Source organism: Lasioglossum baleicum, chromosome 13 (assembly GCF_051020765.1).
Source record: "Lasioglossum baleicum chromosome 13, iyLasBale1, whole genome shotgun sequence".
NCBI classification, from domain to species: Eukaryota; Metazoa; Arthropoda; class Insecta; order Hymenoptera; family Halictidae; genus Lasioglossum; species Lasioglossum baleicum.
Window position 1 is genome coordinate 8,489,429 of NC_134941.1, and position 22,136 is coordinate 8,511,564.

At 34.8% G+C, this 22,136-nt stretch overlaps 1 protein-coding gene across 2 annotated transcripts in view; it reads left to right on the forward strand.

Annotated features, from left to right (window-relative positions):
* LOC143214748 (uncharacterized) overlaps nt 1-21,237 on the forward strand; it is a 43,079-nt gene extending 21,842 nt beyond the window's left edge. Inside the window, exons 2-7 of one of the 2 annotated variants that reach the window (XR_013010201.1) lie at nt 6,311-6,967; nt 7,137-7,383; nt 14,135-14,212; nt 14,866-15,003; nt 16,184-16,694; nt 17,648-21,237. Coding sequence is in view for 1 of the 2 variants with exons in the window: in XM_076436116.1 (XP_076292231.1) it covers nt 6,935-6,967; nt 7,137-7,383; nt 14,135-14,212; nt 14,866-15,003; nt 16,184-16,434 (747 nt within the window). In the remaining variant the exon portion in view is untranslated. Of the gene's footprint in view, nt 1-6,310; nt 6,968-7,136; nt 7,384-14,134; nt 14,213-14,865; nt 15,004-16,183 lie in introns of both variants that reach the window. The other variant, XM_076436116.1, reaches the window with a different exon arrangement.
* The last annotated feature ends 899 nt before the right edge of the window (nt 21,238-22,136 follow it).

Below are 22,136 nucleotides of genomic sequence, written 5' to 3' on the forward strand. Positions count from 1 at the left end.
AGTTATGAGTGCTTAATCTTTTTGGCTACACTAAATGATATATTCTGTGACTAGCTGAACCGCAAATTATGCGAACGAGTTCAAAGGAAACGTGTAACGTTACCCGGAAATTTAGTTAATTATAAAATGATTCTTAATCTGATTGCTGAAAGTTCATTCAGTGATGGATACGGAGATAGTCAAAGCACTCTGACGTTTCTCCGTGTGTATACAATAATTCATATACACAGATTGATCATGAAGATCGTTTTTCACGTTCGCGAGTCTCGTAAATTCGGGGCTGCACGTGTTGCTATGATAAACACATCCATCGACAAGCCGAGGCGTTAAGATACTTTTGGTGATCGGTCGATTGCCAGTTGCGTTCTCATTCGCGCGTTATCGTGATCGTTCACAGTTAATATTGATGTTGAAATTGAAGGAGTACTTCTTTATCATATCTTGTGCTTCAGCTTAATTACGCCATTAACGAGACGATAGAGATATTGTAAATCTTTCAACGTAGTCACCGAGCTGTGAATTTCAAATACAAGAAAATATTAACAAAAATCAATGGTTATTGCCTCAAGAAATTTCTACTTGATGCAATGATGAAATACAGGAAATTTTGTGTGCTACATTAACCAAGATGAATTATTTTATTTTTACCACGAGACATTTTTCTAGTTGTTCTGACTTTTATAAAATAACTTGTAGAGATTTTCACGATACTTCTGTAGTATTATACTTTTAAGAAAAATACGGTATAGATATAAAACTATAATCAAGTTTGTGTAATGCTACACAAAAATTTTTCTAAAAACGCGAGTTTGGCAACTAAAATGATTTTAGAGTGCGTGCTTTCCTGACCTATAATTTTTAATATTTCGCAAAGTGCTAGTGGAGTACGACAAATGTTTATTTTTATTCATAAAGAATTTTTTCGATCGTTCAATATTTGCAAAACAAAATACAGTTCTTAATATCCGCAGTAGAAACAGACACTGGTCAGCCACTCACAAGTTCAATAAGTGATAGAAAGAACCAAACAATATATTGTTTCACGCGTCAGATACGAATATAACGAAACTAATTACCGACTCTTAGCGATATCTACTAATTACGCAATAATTATGCAAGACTGTATAACAATCCCCCATTGTTTCCGTTTATATTTAAACGCCACTCGCCGGAATACGTTCGCTACATTCTTCGCTGAAATCACCGTGACTTAATTGTCCGAACGATTCTAATTAGCCGTTTGTTTCATTGGAATGTATATATTGCCAGCGCTGCGAATATCAAGGGAGATTAGATTACTTCGATTTACAATGAGATGTCTGCCAGTTGATATTCGCTTGCCAAATTCTGCTCGGCGTCGTACTATTCAGATTCACTGGTCTACTAACACGAGTGTTTATGTCTACATTCGTGTTCTATTTTCTCTGTATACTGGTCGATCAGTATATACTGGATAGTACATATAATGAGGCAGATAGATACAAAGAGGATAATGTAATAATTTGTGTACATAGTACGTAGACTGCCAATTTGTGTGCAGAAACTTCCTTGCACTGAAGTTTATGAAACGAAACAAAGATTTGGTTCTTCCGTTAACACTAACATTTTCAATTTATTAATATATTGTTGGGTAATAATAATATCTTTGTTATTTAAATTATGAATATGAATGTTATTACTTGTGACTATTAGACTGCGGATCTTTATACAAAATAAAATATGTTTGCATTGATTGCAAGACAGAACCAAAATAAAACATTTTTTCTTGTCTTAATTTCGTATTAAACTGAAACTAATACACTGATGTTCTTAAATTTTTTTAATAAGACCACTTTATTATAAATGCATACAATCCGCAGTCTAATGATTATGAATATTGAGATTATTCAACTAATTTATTTATTACAAAGAAATGACTAACAATTTGGATATACACACTTTTGTTATTTCTATAATGTAAAATAGGGTTGCATCGAGGCTAAAAGAAAATAATAATCTAATTAAACTGTATTTATTATTTTCTTTCATTAAGATTGAAACTCACTGTAATAAATGCACATAAAATCTTCGACTATCACGAAAGTTGTTATTTTTACAACTCACGATTCTACCCACAAACTTCTGAATATAAAGAATTCTGGAAAAGATAATATATCTTCCATTTTGACATTTATTAACGCCTCACAAGTGAAGCATTCTTTTAAACCACTCTGCCGAAGATATATATCAAGATAAACCTTTCTCATAAATCTCTAGATCCCTATACAACTTGTTATTTTTCTCTTAATTTTCTTCCGATGCTTTGTTAATTTAGTGCTTCAAGAATAGAAGTTTAGTGTTCAGAATCTCACGTATAAATAGTAAAAACTTCGCAATTTCTTAAAATTTGTATTTCTCTCTTAATTTACTTTTAGTCGAATCCATAAATTAATTTTGAGCTCGTTCAAGAGCTTTGTTCGCGAGCTTGTTCAGAGCTTGAACAAATAAAAATTTTAATATTCCACACATGAGAACAGTAGATGATATGCGAATAATTCTCTGTAGCAATCCTCGAAGAATATTTCATGGAAATTTAAACAGTTTTGCGAACCTCGAGCCTCACCACATTCAATTTACGGGTCCATCTATCTAAACTGTGAAACTTGTAGGTCTCTCCGCCAAGCCGACTCTCTTAACAGAAAATGGCATTAGCCATTATTTTCTGGCATCATTGCCTTCTCTCGTCACTCGAGACTTTTCTTCTCGTTTCACCTGCTGCTCTCTTCTTTCGCGACATAGAGGCTCGCCGCTTTTTTGGCACGACAGACTGGAAACAATGCAGTCCTGTTTCTGAAACGAACCTGAACAACTGCGAACGACTGTGATGGAACCAGAATAGCCACAACAGTAGCTATTTTCAAGTTTTGTCGGTTTTTGACTAAATGTTTATCCTTTCGATCAAATCATTTTCTACTGCAAATAATTACCTTTTGCATCTTTTAACAACTCCTCAATCCATTGATGTTTTCAACTTTCTAAATTTCTCTCCTTTTTTCACCCTTAAAGGGCACTTTGAAACATGCAACAATTCATTAATATATTTAATATTCAGTTCTCTCGAATTAGTAAATAGTAGAAATTCATAAGAGATAAATTGCACATAAAACTCATTTTTCTCACATAAAACTCTAATTACGATATTGTCATTTGCGTTTGTTAAATTTTTCAATGAAGCAATTTTTTGAAAAATTTTCTTTCCATTCTGAAAATTAATGTCCTCAATTTGAGCAATATATATAAAGCTGCACTGATTATCTGCGTTTCCGATTGTTTCACATAAATTTTTGCGATGACTGTTATTTTTGGTCCACGTAGACAACTATAGCAAAGTGGCAGCAGATATTTACCGACCACTGGGTCTTTGGGATCCCGACGGTGCTTCCATTATAATAATTCAGTCTTCGAAATGCTGCTCGCTGACATTTTATTATCAGGCGTTTGCTCGCTCCTTGGTCCCGATCGAATTATTCGTTACGTAAATACGGGCAAACTTCGTTACAATGTAACAGCATCGGTGAAGATGCACACGCGTTCGCATAATCGATCGCATAATAATAGACGTTACGCGGCATGGAAAATCGCGTTAGTTATTATTTGTTATTTATCTTTTCAATTTTCTTGTGCACGTTGCTTTTCTAAACTGCATGCCCAGTTTACTCGGTTTCGAATTCAGAAAATGAAGTCACTGTTCCTCGCAGGATCAGCGATGTTGCACGCTGTTTCCTAACGAAATGCCGGTAAACAATAGCGTGATAAATCACGATAACGACGGCGAGGAGTCCGTGGCTGTTCACCTGACGTGCATTTCGTTGGCCAATAATTGCGAAACGCGAACAAAGAGAACGCTTTAAATAAACCGAGCCGTTTCTAAGGCGGGGGCTGCTGAAAAGTTTAGGCCTTTTGCTAGACTGTTGTGAGAGAAAAAATATTGGATTGGCAAGAAAGTAATTTCGGTATTTAAAGGTGAAATAGAGCCTAATTTTTTTATTCAAGGAATAAACTTTAATGAATAAGATATTTTCCCTTTTGTTCGATGATCTTTTGCCGAAACGAATAAATAAGCATATATTTGATTGATTACAGTTCTCGTCGTTCAATTATTGATTGAAGTACAAAGTTATTATTGATTAAAGGTCAAAATGATTGATTAAAGTTCATCGCTTGGATAAAGAAATTCGGTTTTATTTCACCTTAAAATACCGAAATCACTTTCTTGCCAACCCAATAGAATACTATAAAATCAACAATCATCAAAAGTTTAACAAAACACACACACTATTCCACAGATTCGTATAATTTATTTATGTAATCTAACTGCTGTACAAAATTGAACAAAACTGTTAATGACCGCATTTTTAACACACTACCGTTGATTATGCAGGAATGTGTAAACTGAAATTGCACATTTCAAATAATAAGACATGTATAAATATCTTTTTAAAAATTGCTCGAACAAATAATGTTTTCACCACGTTTGTTACAAAGGTCAGCTCGAATAAAATAATTGTCGCATCCGCGTCAAATATTTCAGTTAACGCTCGCATTGTTCCAGCACGGTCGCAGATGTTGTACAAAATTCTCTAGCATCAGTTCACGTGATAGTGCGGAGCATTTTCCATTTGGCATTGCGCGTTATTTCCTTTGGCTTCTGCGGCCTGACTTTGATGCCTGCGAGTCTCGTAATAAAAGCAGGAGTAAGGATTAGAATACGATTCGACAGAAGCACGCGCCATTGCCAAATAATTCTGTACTGACCACGGTTACGCTTGCAAAACGTGTTGCTCTTGATCCATCCCTCCTCATGACACACGAAAGATCGTGTAGCGTTAACTTCAATAATACACTGCAATTGCGACGTTAACGATCCTGACAAATTAATTTATTTTGGCTCATTCATTCATTCAAAGATGATTGACTAAAAACGTTACTTGAGCCGTTTATTTTGAAAGTGGCCTAAGTTCATTTAAATTGGGATATTTAAGAGTTCGCGTTTCAATGAAATTAAAAATATAAGTATAGGATACATTCCTTAAATGTATCTAAGGGAGTTAAATTTACAATTCCTATTAAAATAATAGCAATTACTAAGTGAATGTGTGTCTTCTTAGAAAGAATGGACTTAAGTCACTTTCTAAATTAATAACCAGATTTGTCATAAAATTTGAAACAGCCCAAGTCCATTCGATATAATTTAAAATGCTTCAAATTGAAAAAAAACAATATTCAATTTATTTTATATTTCATTACAAAACTTGAAAAACACCGTTTATGCAATTCAGGAAATCTTCTAACTATATAAATTAAATAACAATTTACCCCTCATTTACATTTTGTGTATGCGGGAGGGATTTGAAAAAGGGGCTCCGGTGGTATATGTATATCGTAGTAAGTCCATCATATATCCTTGCATTTCGCTGGTGCAATGTCTCTCTTATATTTTTATAAAGTGGTGTCAATACAATATTTTCCGAATTTTCTTGGTCTACCCCGACGTGGTAATAAATTCAATATTTTAAACTCTGCAATCTCATCCATTGATATGTTATAGTAAATTTTATATGATTCATTTCTCAAAAAACGCATCCAGCATATTTTTAACCAATTTATTGTTCCTCCGTTAAAATACTTTACCCTTCTAAAAATTGCATCCTCCAAAAATCTTGTTGATATAAAATCCTCTTGTTTCATTTCATTTAAAATGAAGTTATTACCTTTCCGGCACTTCTTGATAACATTGTAATAATCTTGAAAGACAAACAGTCAACTATTTTTCTTTAATAACATTTCTAGGACGCCAAAATCTCTGTCATTCGGTAAAAACGAATATCCTGATACTAAGACAACTGACGAATGGACTTAGGCCACTTTCAAAATAAAAATTTGTATAATTCTATTAACCAGCTAATTTCTTTTTTACAAAATCTTTCTGATCTTAAATATATCAGCTACAATTTGCTTCAGAATGAAAAGAAAACGTAGAAATTTAAATATTAAAATTGCTAGCTTAATTTTTCTCGAAAATGGACTTTGGCCAATTTCGTAAAAAAATTGAAGTTCATCCAGAAAGCTCACTTAAAAAAGAAGACAGAGACCATTGTAATTCTGTAATGTCTGTAACAAATATTTATCGGTCCACTAGCAACAAAAATATTTAAGACACGACGACTCTACTATATTCTGGTTCACTATACTTCCCAAAGTAAATTTCGTTAGCGCAAGATTTACGGGATTGTGTTTTTAATACTATCAAAGTTTTTTTTACTGTTTCCAGGTGTGCGCAGCGGCTCCTGGTGCTGGCATAAACCCGGAAGCATAGTTAGCGAAGTAATCAAGATTCTAGTCCAGCTTAAAGAAAAATTGCCGTGTCCGCGCGGTAGGAAATGGAAGTCACCGAAAGGAACTTGCTGAACAGCGACGAGAGTGATCAGAATGAGTGCCCGGGAGAAGTAATGAGAGCACTTGATAATTAAATTAAAAAAGCAAAACACGCCGAGCGTGGCGAGAGTATATCAAAGCATCTGGTTCACTGTGAAAATATCCGTGTGATAGAGAAGGAAGTGGGGAACCGTGTTTTAATAGAACGACTATTTACTTGAAAAATACGGGAGGTGCAGCGAGTGCAGTAATGTAAGGGAGCTGTTGTGTCTACACAGTCGAAGGAGTTATGTTCAAATAGCTCTGTGTGCAATTTCTAAATTAATTTGTTGGAAACAGGAAGTAGATTTTGAGAAAACTTGCAGATAGGAACGAAAATGCAAAATAAACCTCTTGAATCAGTGTAAAGTGAAAGCAGCAATTGAAAGCAGTGAACGAGAATGTACATTACAGTGATTAGTTATTAGCATAGTGAAACGGTCGACTTGGTCCTCGATAAGTAGATAAGTAAAGCAATAAAATGGCGAGTCGGATGAAGTCGTTGTACAACCAGGTGAGACACTTGTTCTTATGAATAATTCATTGAATCTTCGCTTCGAAATCAGATTTTTTGAAAAGATTGTAGTCGGGTGTTTCTCGGGAATGTTTCGTTGAATTTTGTAATACTGATATTGAAAGATGATCACGTTGAAAAGAGAACTGTGAAGTACTATGACACCCAGGTCATCTTCGAGAGGCGAATACTACTTGGCTGCACGATTCTCGTGGGACTATCGGTGTGCACATGGTCGGTGGCTATCGGAACCGATCACTGGTATACCATCAAAGCGCCGAACGAGACAGGTCTGCCCTTAGGAGATGCTGGTAAAGCTGGCAGACAATTGCTATACAGGCACATGGGTCTCTGGGGAGGCTGCACGCATGGTTTAGCTCCGGAATCCGTCAATTCCACCAACATGCAGCCCTACAGTAAGTGCAAATTATTTTTAACAGGGCGACCACGAAATGCCACAAAATCATCGACCAGAAACTGACGATTTTGTACTCATCGTGGTCGCATTAGCAAACAATAAAATTAATTCTTCATAAATTCATAAATTCATTCTTAAACCTAACAAGTATATTTTATTATTGTCTAATTTATATATTTCGTTTATTTTTATTATTTTGTGTGTGTGTGTGGATCTCACTTTTTAACCCTCATACGTTCCTCAAAAATAGTTGCTTAGAAAAGTCTAGAATAATATTTCACCTATTTTTATTTTCACTTTAAAACAACAAGTAATTACACTTTAAAGAAGTACACCTCACAACGCAAACAGAAAGAGATGAATTATTTTACAGTACGTAAGAATAGTAAATTGAAGAGGTTTCATCCTGAGGAACGTATGAGGGTTAAGATTGAAAAATAGAATGCACAAATACACTTGGAGATTTAAATAATTGAGGGCTAGCAAAAATGTTTGGGCAACTATTATTTAATGTAGGTAAATTATTTATTTACTCCTGGTTTTTCATGCCCATCCTTGGATTTTGAACGTATAAGTTTGTACGTTGTGGACTGCTTCAACCCTTAATCGATCAACGATGCACTTTAATACATTCTTTTCAAATATTTTGTTTAGTGACGACTAGACAGCGGATCTTTATGCAAAATAAAAATTTGCTTTATGAATTCCAGCAAACTGGAGTGAAATAGAAATTTATTTTCTTTCTCAATGTGTTTAATAGGTTGGAAATAATATAACAGTATTTTTAAATTCTTAGAAGATTTTTACTGTTTTAAATTACACCTACTCATTTTTGTGATAAAATGCATATAATCCGCTGTCTAGTGATGACCATGTGCAATACTCTTTTGGAAAAGTTTTTAGAAATTTGTTGGAGGGTTAAATTTAACAGGAAAACAAGTGCAAGTTATATATTAGAATTTTTATCCGGAACTTTGAATTTTTAACGTATAATTTTGTATCTACTGATAGACTGCTTAATCGATCAAGTGGTCAACGATGCACTTTAATGAATTCTTTTCAAATATTTTTCTTGGTGATGATCATGTGTAATACACTTTCGAAAAAGTTTTTAGGAATTTGCTGCAGGGTTACAAACAGGAAAACAAGTTATATATCAGAACTTTTCCTTCGGAATTAATAGTTCCCGAGACCAACGAGTTCGCAACTGTAACTTTGAGGTCACAACAGCTGTCCACTCCATTCCCGGAACTCATATGTTATAAGTCTAGAGTGTTAGAGTAACTAGAGTAGAGAGAACAGTTATTATGGCCGTCGGTGTGCCTCGGGTACCTTGTCTTTTGCGAAATAGTAATTGTTACGAAGACTAGGAAATTTATAGCAAGCTTGTCCACCATAATGTCATCCTTCTAATAGCCTTAACAATAATTCTTTTAAATTCTCTCAATCACCGTCAAATATGATTATTATTCACAAGAAAGAATTAAATCTCTTGCCATCGACATAAGAAAAATTGTTTATATAATTCATAATCTAGTTATGACTGTATAATTAATTATAATAAGCCCTATAATGGTATCATGGAGATCCTCATGACGACAAAAAATTTTTATACACTAATCTTCAAATAATTTGCAAATTTATTCAACTCTTCTCTGGAACATTTGGGGGTTTCAGTCTCCAATCACATGTTTAAAACTACCTTAATAAATTTTTAAAGAATATTAGGGTCACACAAGGGTTCAATTTAATTAAAAAAAATATTTGATTTTAAGGTTGAATTGGCGACACACATGACGTTTCACTAGCATTCTGCTGATCTATCTAATGATAGTGATTCAACTAGTTATTTTCGAGAAACTGCAATCATGTTTATAAATCTTTGGCGTCCAAGTATCTCGACGTTCCGCGAGACAAGCAATTTCCGTTTATTAACTAAAGTAATTTGGATGTGTGTGACACGGCCGAATATAACACGGCAACAAAATTGTAATGAAAATAATGCGGCGGAATCGTGTCCGCCAACTATTCGCTCCGATATCTTGCTCGAGTTGGCTGGTAGTTTCGTTCGCATGCTTTCCCAATAATTAAACACGCTACAGGTTAATTTATAGTGGAGAAACGTTCGGGAGCACACGGTAGTCACGCGTTGCTTGAGACGTCTGTTAAGAAATTTCACGACTTCAACGAGACAATATCCTGTCGTTCCGACGATCCTAAATTAAAGCTCCACAAAAGCTTCGTGACAAGGATAGTTCTAGCTGAAGACCGGTGTGGCGCCGTTTCAAGAGAGGCGGGATCGTTGACCTAAATAATGGTGGACATAGTCAGACGACGTCGATTTGTATACAAATTTTCTACAGAGGCGTGAACCAAGTGACATTGTACATACAAATCTATAAGGGAGTGAAGGACTTCTAGCAATCCCTTATGCAGTTCTGATTTCAATGATTCCGTTTCGATTTTCCGAAAGGGTCAAATGTGACTTCTAATTGATTTTTTTTCCACGCCATTCATGGCAAGTTTTAAGTTGGCACCCCTATCACAAGGGTAGTTATAGGGTCTAATGAATCATGCTGCATTTCTTCCGTTCTGCTTAACAACATATTACAACAAAATTCATGAACATTCTACCTGGTTGCATACACGACTGTGAATTATCTCCGAATTTTTTATCAACGTGTATATTTTCACATTCTAAATAATTATTTCCTAATCGCAAGTAGACTAAATAGTAATGCTTCATGTTATAGGGTATAATGAATCATGCTGCATTTCTTCCGTTCTGCTTAACAAAATATTACAACAAAATTCATGGACATTCTACCTGGTTGCATACACAACTGTGAATTATCTCCGAATTTTTTTATCAACGTGTATATTTTCACATTCTAAATAATTATTTCCTAATCGCAAGTAGACTAAATAGTAATGCTTCATGTTATAGGGTATAATGAATCATGCTGGATTTCTTCCGTTCTGCTTAACAAAATATTACAACAAAATTCATGAACATTCTACCTGGTTGCATACACGACTGTGAATTATCTCCGAATTTTTTTATCAACGTGTATATTTTCACATTCTAAGTAATTATTTCCTAATCGCAAGTAGATTAAATAGTAATGCTTCATGTTATAGGGTATAATGAATCATGCTGCATTTCTTCCGTTCTGCTTAACAAAATATTACAACAAGATTCATGAACATTCTGCCTGGTTGCATACACGACTGTGAATTATCTCCGAATTTTTTTATCAACGTGTATATTTTCACATTCTAAATAATTATTTCCTAATCGCAAGTAGACTAAATAGTAATGCTTCATGTTATAGGGTATAATGAATCATGCTGCATTTCTTCCGTTCTGCTTAACAACATATTACAACAAAATTCATGAACATTCTACCTGGTTGCATACACGACTGTGAATTACCTCCGAATTTTTTTATCAACGTGTATATTTTCACATTCTAAATAATTATTTCCTAATCGCAAGTAGACTAAATAGTAATGCTTCATGTTATAGGGTATAATGAATCATGCTGCATTTCTTCCGTTCTGCTTAACAAAATATTACAACAAAATTCATGGACATTCTACCTGGTTGCATACACAACTGTGAATTATCTCCGAATTTTTTTATCAACGTGTATATTTTCACATTCTAAATAATTATTTCCTAATCGCAAGTAGACTAAATAGTAATGCTTCATGTTATAGGGTATAATGAATCATGCTGCATTTCTTCCGTTCTGCTTAACAAAATATTACAACAAAATTCATGGACATTCTACCTGGTTGCATACACAACTGTGAATTATCTCCGAATTTTTTATCAACGTGTATATTTTCACATTCTAAATAATTATTTCCTAATCGCAAGTAGACTAAATAGTAATGCTTCATGTTATAGGGTATAATGAATCATGCTGCATTTCTTCCGTTCTGCTTAACAAAATATTACAACAAGATTCATGAACATTCTGCCTGGTTGCATACACAACTGTGAATTATCTCCGAATTTTTTTATCAACGTGTATATTTTCACATTCTAAATAATTATTTCCTAATCGCAAGTAGACTAAATAGTAATGCTTCATGTTGTCCGCACACCGCGCATTGCGGCCTTGCACCGGTTGGATGTGATTTACGTGTAACGCTCTAGTGTTTCGGACAGGTTTAAGACAAACTGGCTATTAATTTTCTTAGAAATAGCCTTATGGACGCAATACCCTACTTGAACCGGATCGAGTATTTGAAACGAAGATTTATTTGCTCGGCTAGTATGGAGTTGTTACGATTCCTGTGGAAGGCATTACCATGTATAAATATTTATGCGAGGAATATTCTTGCTTAGGCAGCGAATAGCGAAAGGCAATTCGAGTGCAAAAATATATGTGAAAGTGACAACAAGATGTCGTACAAGATTCTGTTTTTAGGAAGCTGGTTATAGATATAATTTTCAAGAATTTAATCGTCTAAATTCAATAAATCTATTGAAATATATTATTTATAGAAATAAAATTTAACTTCCTATTTCCTATATTCGTTCTCTTGGGATTAAAACAGTTTTCTGATATTTGCTCTCGCAAAAGACCAGTTAGAACGTTCCGCATGAAATGTACATATTTCCACTTAAATATTCGATACCTTTTACCTGGTAAAATCAGAATGCAATACATTCGATGGTAACGAATTTTGGAATTTTTCCTTCTCCGACCGTTACATCGAAAAATTTCGCTGCTAATCATTTCTGGTGCAATTTTAATCCGCTTTACGTAATTTACACTTGCACGTTTAAATATTTGATATTCTCTATGCAGTGGAATCAAAATTCGATACGCGGAAAATTCAACACGCCTCCATTCTTTCGAGATACAATTTTTCATATCTTTGTAATGTTTACTCTTTTGAGAGAGACTATGAAATAGAACCATAATTAAAAGGAAAAGTTCGACATCATGTGAAAGGAATGTTTCATTTTCACAGCCATTAGCTCGATATAATTGTGGGTCGAGGAAGACCCACCAAACTTAGTATTTCTTTATCGTCCCACCAGACGGAGAATTGCAAAATAACAAAAAAATTTGTATGTATGTATACTCTTCCTAATACACATTTCAGAGTGCTGTACTTTCAACCGCGATTTTTCTCTCCGGGAAATTGCTTCTGCTTGCTCTCCTTTTTAAACATCGTAAATGCAAAATTATACAGCAATTGAATTTCTTTCCCATTTTAGAACATGACATTTCCCACTGTTCTTTGAAACGAGGTTGCCCGCTTTTTAAGATGGACTTCTGTTTCACAATCCAGTTCTCCGAAGAGAAATTTTCATCTGCTTTTTCGATTGCAATTCTAGCTTTGTGCAGGTGAATGTTTATAAATAGCCTGCAGATTTCATTTGCGTGCTAGAAATTACACGCATTGAACGGTCGCAAAGCTTGGCTTCCATCCTTTCAATGTGTAATCTGAAAAATCTTTCGATGATTGTTTTTGCAACAGACTTGCTATTGGAACATTTCAGTTTAATAGGAAGCTTGAAGAATGTGTTCATAAATATATATTTATGACATGGATGAATAAGTGTTCCACTGAAGAAGACATTGAAAAAGATTTTAAGAATATTTTCATACGATTTTTTAATTATTCACATGGTTGGAAAGAGGGATACATTTTTTTATTTAACTTGTGTTTCTCACAATTGACTCAGACAATTTCTATTTTACATAAAGAGCTGCAGCTATTCGTAAATCACAATGGACCAAATATTAGATCTATTGCTTTAAACCAAATATAGTTTATATAGAAATGTTAGATGACTGCGAAAATTGCGCACAATTTGGAAATAGTATGGAAAGTATCATTAATAATTAATAATAATATAATATTATTATATTTCTGAATATATTAACTTTAGACCAGCATGGAACTCAGTCATTTAATTATACTCTTTTAAACATTTCTTTATACATAGCAAGTATGTTTTTCAAAAGATTATCTTATAATCAGTGTTTTCTTTCCCTTGTTAAATACCTATTATATTCATTTATTATATATTTTCAGACGCAATTCTCTTGAAAATGATCCAAACCCGGATCGAAACGTTGAGAGGTTAATTTTTGCAAATTTGCTTTGTTTGTACTATTGATCGATACCGTGCGCCGCGAGCATATATTACTTTTTATATTAACTTTTGCAGTTTCTCCAAAATCGCAATTTTGGATGTCACCCCCGTGTAGAATATTAAAAAATGTTAAAATTGAAATGAAATTAATGTCTAGAGATTGGCTTATTCCGAATGTTTCCTAGCAACGACCGCAGCAAATCTCGGGATGCGTTTTAGCGCGGGGACAAAACGAATAAAAAACGTTTTATTGTTCACGCAGGAAGTGCATGTATGCGTTTACGATAAAACGAGCGCAACCCGAAGGAAATTCGATCGCGGCCGAATGGTTATTAGCCAGGATATAAACACCGATCAGAGTGTTATTGCCTCGGAAACTGCTTTCAAAGGCCTCGTTTGTTGGTAACTTATCGTGACGCGGGACACAAATGAGGCGAACTGAGCAGAGAAAGATGGTCGGGATAAGGAAATGGTAAATGAAGGTTGCGAGGGAAATGGATGGTGTGATCACCAGTAAACCGGCGGATTTATGCTTCCACGATTTAGGCGTCATGCTAGTGCGTCGCTAGAGAGTTAGGCTGATCGATCAAATGATAATTATGTATTTGTTATCCTGTTTCAGAGGAGTGCAAGAATCAGGACATGTTCCCTACAGACATACAGATCAAGCTGGACCCTGGACTGAACAAGACTGTTGTCAGTAAGTAACAAATTATTTATAATCAATTAAAGAAATATCTTTTTTCCCTAATTAAATTAAATTTTCTCGCAATTAAAATTGTCTGCATCGATTGCAAGAAATAGAAACTAAATTGAATGTTATTTCTTCCTTTAATGATTTTAATAGAGGAGAAATTCTATATTGACATCTTCAATTTTTAAAATTTTTCAACAATTTTGATCTTCATCTTCTCGATTTTACTATAAATGCATAAAGATCCGCAAACTAATAATAACATTTCAAAACTTCTGGAATTCCTTTCTTGATGATGACAAACCTCTTTTAATTAAAAAATTTTTTATTTATTTTAATTGATACTAAATACAGAACTGTAGAGTGTAGAGACATTATCAGAGTTCAAGAATATTGCTATATTATTTTCAGGCTTGTGAAAATCATTAAAAGGGGAAATAAATTTCTGTATAATTTCTATTTCTCAGAACTGAATCAGATAATTTTTATATAAAGATCCACTAGTGATTATCGTTTGTTTCAAGATAGAATTGTGTTTCCATCAAATAAATTGAAGTAGAATTTTTATATTCATCAAAACATTAGAGTTGTTAATTATGGATTGAGTAATCTTGGCGATCGATTAATCAGGCGAACTGACATATTCCGACCATTTGCAGATTACTCGAGGACCCAGGTGTCATTCGCAATAATCAGCCTGTTCGTGATGATAATGAGCTTCTGTTTCTCGATCTACACGTTCCGCAATCCACGATACATGTTCAAACGACTGGCTGGTGGGATACATTTCATTAGCGGTAATTATCTTCCGATTAACCTTCTGACCAGCGTTGCTGCAACTTTCGTAAATGATGCTTATACATAGATATAGTTCGAGTAATGGAGGTACATAGTTCGAACCATCTGTATAAATGATCAATTAACTGGCAAATTAACTACAGGCTACCCTCTATTGTGATTACGCACGTCGGAATTGCTGTATTATGTCAATGTTGATAATGCACGATCATTTTATTCTTTCTTTGTCAAATATGGAGATTGTTTATTCGAGTACATTGACCTTATCTTCGTGCTGCAATTTGTTGAAGACCATAATTAATTTGCTACAATTTTTCTGGGAAAGTTACATGACTATAAATATTATTAACCCTTTGCACTCGGAGCTTTTTCAACTGGAAAATTAAACATTGCTTCTGATCTAAAATATTTCCATTTCGTATGATTTTTGAAATTTTATGGATACGAAATTCGTATAATACCTTACACAATACCTAAATGTTTAGTAATTGATTAGATACCGATATATTTAATAATGTAAACAATATTTTGAGTAATGATACAGCAATTTTTAATGGTGCCTCAGAGAGAACAACTGAGTGCAAAGGGTTAATGCATTGCATTTTACAATAGATCTCTCGAAACAGCAATGATAACAGTAATAAAATTATTGCTAAGCATTCCGATAAAGTTCATATGGTAAAAGTTTCATAAAAATAAATAAAAGTGCAGTAGTGTAAGTCTCACCGATACTGGATCCCTCCTCTACTCGGTCAGCGCGTTCACCACTTGACTGGTTCCAAGAAGGGTCCCCCATCGGTGGGGGTACAACAGTTACGGTAGAGGTTGCCGCGACAGTTAGAGAATTCTTAGAGATTCTTGGAGAGAATATCGCTATTTGTGGTCTCTTAAGTCCTATTTTTACATTTACGAGTCGCAGCTTTATGAAAATAGCTACACGCGCAGCTGTATGCTTCCGAACAATGCAAATTACGCTGGCGAACAATACAAATTACGCCTCGTAAACGTAAAAATAGGATTTTTGAGGGCGATCGCGGCCTGATCTTTTACTCTAGCGTTTTTGACTACTGAAAAACCCCATCTTTGCATTATCGAGAAATGAGAAGGCGCATTCCGCACCCTTGCAATCCCGGAAAAACGAGTCTACCCCCTTAAATGACAAAGCGCCTAATGTTTCAGCCGCGTGCAACATGGTGGTGATCCAAGTGCTGCTGTCGTCGATCGAGTTCGAGAGCAAACACGTGTTCGCCACGTTCCCTAAAGGCGCAGTCATGAGGTACGATTTCTCGTTGATCCTGGCCTGGGCGGTGTTCCTGTGCAACTTGCTGGCAGGATGCGCGTTCATGCTGTTTTCGCGGAAGAGGAAGCGGGACAAAGCGCCGACAGAGGAGATCGCGATGGCGGACGAGCCGACCATCATCGGTCGTTGATTCTCCTATCTCCCTTTTTCCGTTAATTCGCGCCCGGAGCAGAGAGCCTCGCGTGTGCCGGCCGAGGCCAGAGACCCTCGCACGTGATTCGCAACGCACCACGACGAAGGAAACACGAAGAAAAGACATGTACATACGAGCCGTACGTGCTGAGAGACAATCGTTGCAAGACGCCGCCGCGCCCGAACAGGACAATTCAATCATTCGAGCCTGTTCAGCTCGATCGCTTATGTGTGCTACACGGTTTTTGTGATCGTTAGGTAAGAAACTGGACGTCGGTGCACTGGCCTTCGTGGTTTCACCTTTTTTTCGGCAGAACTTCGGGACGTTTCACCATTTCGAAACCTTGGTCATTTATTTAAAGGGCTATGTTACCGTTTTAACATACCTTTTTACGTACAAGAAAAATTGATACTTGTGTTTTATTGCGGTGGCCATTTTCCGAAAGCCATTTCGTTTCGGTACTAATCTGGATTTTAATTTGTACAGAAAATTAATTTCACTTTGCCTTGCTGTCTGCTTTTTTGATTTTTTCTTTTTGATAAATCTAATTCAGGTTTTTATTCGATAAAAATGGAAAAAACAGTTTTGAAGGGTTTCAAATTTCTTTTGTATTTAAATTCTACTTGAATATGTATTATATAATAGTTAATGTGATTTATCAAGATCGCAATAATTAAAATGCAGTTAGCAACAATAGGGTCTTTTATGAGGATTCGTTGTTACATTGCTATAATAGCGAATGCGAGTGCACTAAGACTCCTCACTCACCCCCAAGTGGTTCAGCTGTTCGTTACAATACCATAGTATTTCTCTAAAATAATTGACAACTATATATACTATATAGCGACCCCGTTGCAAATCATTATTGACACTATCACAAAATACTCGAAATAATCAAAAATCCTCTGACAAATGCTATTTTTCTACATCAGATTGCCGAAATTTAGAGTGTACTATTTGATCGGGGACCATTCTGATTATCTCGAAAAATTACTTTGTTCTGACTATGCAAAATTCTCTATAAAGAATACAATAAATATATAAAAATTCATTGGTTAACAATTAAATCAACAATCGAAGCAGACACTGTACATGTCTTCGAAGGACTCAAAATCACTACGTATGCAATACTATAGCAAAGAATTTTAATGTCCTCATAAATAATCAAAAGAATGGTTCACATTGTTACTACAGTATTGAATTGTTACAGATTCAATCGAGATAGATTGCTTAGAAGAATCAGAAAAATTATCAAGCCCGTTCTTTCTACCTTCCCAAAAACATAGTAAAATATAAATACGTTAAGACAAATATACGAAATTTTCAACAAAAGTTCTGTATAGCTCAAGCAAGCTGGAGCTGCTGGTTAAAAATAGCTTGAGAACACTCCACGAGAAAGTATAATACTTAAAAACTCCTACACTAAATGCTAGATTTATAAGAAATTAACAATCTCGCGTAAAAATCGTTTGTATAATTGTTGCTCCGTTGTCTCGTTAACTTTATTAGGCTGCGGATGTTGAAGCATTCACGATGCGTTCAAAATTAACAAAATTAGTGTTGCACTTAAACTTCAAGTTGTGAAACATCAAATTGTTGTAATTAAACTGCAGATTTTTTTTATTTAACATGAAGAAATCATTAAGAAGAAGAGATTAGTGTAAAAAGTATTTTACAATTAATGCACACCATTTTTATTTTGCACCAAAACCTGCAGTCTAGTTAGAATTCTGGTTTCACTGAAATTATCCACGACAATCTCCACTCAATCAAAACATCCACAGTCTAATTCACATGCATTGGGGTCCGCGAGATTGGATCTGCCCCCGATGCTCGATACCGACGCCATTTTCTACGATGCGAAATAGGATTTAAGGAAATTACCGAATAATTAATATTCGCGTCCCTCGTATATTGTTTCGAGTTGGGGAACAGTTTCGGCGCGATGAAGATGAAACCCAGTACTCGAATACATGCGAGCCAGGCACACAAGTTCGGAACTCGGTTAATTTACACTTTAGAGGAAGTGGGATGGTGAACTGTCCTAAGATTCGTGGAGAAATATCCTTTGACTGGGACTTATTGCCAATTTCCTGAAATAAGATTATCCCGAAAAGATATTCGGTGCCGAAACGCCGAGTTGCTTCGTCCTGATAAGGTCTAATAGTTTAATCATGCGTTCTAGTTTCCCGTTACTGTGGAACTAGAATTACTTAAAAATTTATTTATAAGATTTCCAAACTTTTTAATGAGATGACGATAAAATGGAAAATTAAGCTATTTGGGTCTGAAAGACAAAAAAGTGTTTGTGCAACTCGGAAATGTCTTTTTACTGAAAATTGTTGCGATTCGACGAGGCAGACGGCCTGTCCAACTCACGGTCTGCGAGCAGAGTTGGGCAAAGATTTTATTTAAACAACAATTTCGAATAAAGTGGGTTTGAGAAATCCACTTGGAAAAAATCCACTTTGTTCGAAATTTTTATTCCAATAAAATTTTTGCCCAACTCTGCCTGCGAGCCCATTGATCCCGTCCCCCCACTTCTCCAGTCTGCTAAAGTGGGCGGTGACGTAAATAAAAGCTCTATTCTTAACACTGAACCTACCGACCATCAGAAGTGACTGATGTGTATAGTAATATCAAAATAACGAGATTAAATTTGCTTATATTTTGTGCGATTTTTACTATTACAGTAGAGTCGCGTTTACTGTTCGCGATCGGCTACGCGATCACTGTCCAGTGCCTACCCACTTCACTGTCATGCTGTCCTTCTCTACGTTCGGCTTTCTTTTGAACTCTCGGCACGGTAGACGCCGTCATTAAAAAATAATGTCGGTATGCGATCACTGTTCGTGCAGAACCCAGGCTGTTGGACAGTAAACGCGACTTTACTGTATATATACTGCAGTCAAAAAATATATTCAATAAATTCCATGAAAACACCTTTAAAATTTCAATAATTGTCAAATAAAAAATCTAAAATGGGTCATTCGACCCCTCGTTGTAGGTTTAGTGTTAAGCTGCTTGGATCGAAAAGACAAACATTTGTTTGCGTTCTCTAATAAAATAATAAAATAATGTTCGACGAGGTAGATCGCTTAAATAAAAGACCTTATCAGGATCGAAGTGACTACTATTATATAAAACTCTAGTCGATCTTGATATCAAACATCAATAGTACAACATCGTTATGATTAAGACAGAGATTTAGTTCCTTCACGAGGAAGCAAATACTATGAACCAAACTATCGAGATATCTAATAGGTTTACGATTTACACTTATGATTCTAGTCAAACTCATATCTACGGTGCATCGTTTTCTGAGGAAAGTATTTTATAATAAAAGTTTAACGTGGTTATGCAGTGTCGTTAACTCTTTGCAGTCTAAATTCATTTGTAAAATGAGAGCCAAATAAAAATTTAGTGAATTAATTCTTAAATTCTTTTGATCTGTTCACTGTTTTAAATTTCACTTACTTTCGTCACAAATTCGCTGTCCAGTAATAAATTACGAAAAATTCAAGTATGCGAGTTCAATTCTATATTCTATTGTTTATAAAATGTTCTGGATAAAATTCTAGGACTTTCTGGCAAAATAGACTGCAAAGGATTAACACGTATATTTCCGAGTCTAGTCAAACTTATGGTGATCTATGTCCGATGAAATTGTTTTTGCTCACCACTCCGTCGAAGAAAAATAATTTATGAATATTTACGTATTATAAGTAGATTGCAGATGCTTGTGCTAACTTTAATACGCCAAATATTAATTTATCAAATATCTCTCAGATGTATCAACACGTGTAAGCATCTGTAGTCTAATTAATAGACTGCGGTTTTTATGCATTTATGACAAAAATGGGTAGGCACAATTTAAAGCAGTGGACATATTAAAAAGATTTAAACACATCAGCGTATCGGGTCAATTTTTATTTAAATTCTGTGTCTTGGAATCAATGCAAACATTTTTTATTTAGCATAAAGATACGCAGTCTACTAATTAATAATAACAATTCTAGTCGACCAAGTTGAGTTCGCAAAAATGTGAGTGGTGCCAATTTTGTCGCATTTTCGAAAAATAATTGAATGTCTATTTAATTGAATAGATTCTAGTTCCTGCAATAAGCAAACTTATCTGTATAAAAGACTACAATTTTGCATAATCTAAAGTGTACTGTTGACAAATATTCTTTGACGCTTCTTCGAGAGAACATAGCAAAAATTTGTAGATGATACTACGTACAAGATAGTCAAAAGGAATTTTTGATTTTTCATTTTGAGAATCTCGTTTTCCTGCTGAGGAACTTAAAGGAAATGTACTTATTATATATAATACAGTTCACAAAATGCAAATTTTTGCCACCATTGCCTTTTATTATACACATATTTTTATTGAACACATCTCTATTCGAGTTTGTTAGATTTTTTTAATTAACAATGTTGATGATGAACGTTTGCTAATTATAGTGTTTCCGCATCTTCTAGATTTCATCCTCTAGCTGGAGAATAGTTCACTTTAAACATATTAATGGACACGATCTATTTTTCATACTTCTCGAGTGTGTAATCATTATGTCATACTGATTATCAAACGTTCATGTGAGAATACTGGAGTGTCTGGTTGAACGTTCCTTCGCTTTTTGCTTACGAAGTATAAGCGGCTGCCCACACGTCCCAATAAAAGACATATATAGTTTATATATGCGTACGTGAGCACGAGAATGATTGTAACAGTTCTTTTCCACGATCGAAATAAAGCGCATTCACGTCTGCTAAATGAAGTCTTTCTTTTCATTTGCATCTGTTACCCATAAATTGACTGCGGATACCCCTATCTAATCATATCATACCAATTTCCTAGACAATTTTCTTTAGGGAAAAACACCACCGAACTCGGTCTTCGTTTTTGCTGCATGAAACGGTGCAAAAATCGTAGATAAATTTTTAAAGAGTCGTTGTAAAAGGAAGGCTTTAATCTTCAAATCTGTGGAAGATTCATTCACGAGAAAAATTTTTTAATGTTCCTACAGAGGTTTCAATTTATAACATTTTGGACGAAAAATAGGTCTTCGGATTCTCATCTACCAAATCATATAAAAATATCTTGGAGAAAAATGAACAGTGGTGCCGAAGCAGAATCTTTAAGCTTTAAAATGAGTCCAAGTTTATTGCAGTACGATTATTTTTTACAGTCGCAATTTTTAATTATTTTTCTTGCGCGATTTTTAAAATGATTTTTTAAATGATTTGGGTGTACTATTATAGTGGAAAGAAGAAATCCAGATCGAGGATTTGAGTTTCACGTTTTCTTTATTGTTATTAAATTAATATGTTGTTCAAGAGACTTATATACGCATACGTATGTGCCCAAGCGTGCTCGCATTCGCGTCTGCCCGCGTGCACACACACTGTATGCCTATACGCACGTATGTATGTATTGTATATAACAGCGACAATTACAATGCATCGTTTATGATCAGTAATAATAATCGTAATCGAAAACCTTACCCGATTACTAGATGGAAACAAAACTGGCGAAGTAATAATAATAATCGTTAATAGTACAGTCGTATTACTCATAACCCTTAAGTCCATCGTTTAATGCTTATATCACTCGTTATAGATACAGGGATACAGAAAAATAATACCGCGCGGCTGTGGTGGAATCTTCTTAAAGTATGTATGTATATATATAAAAG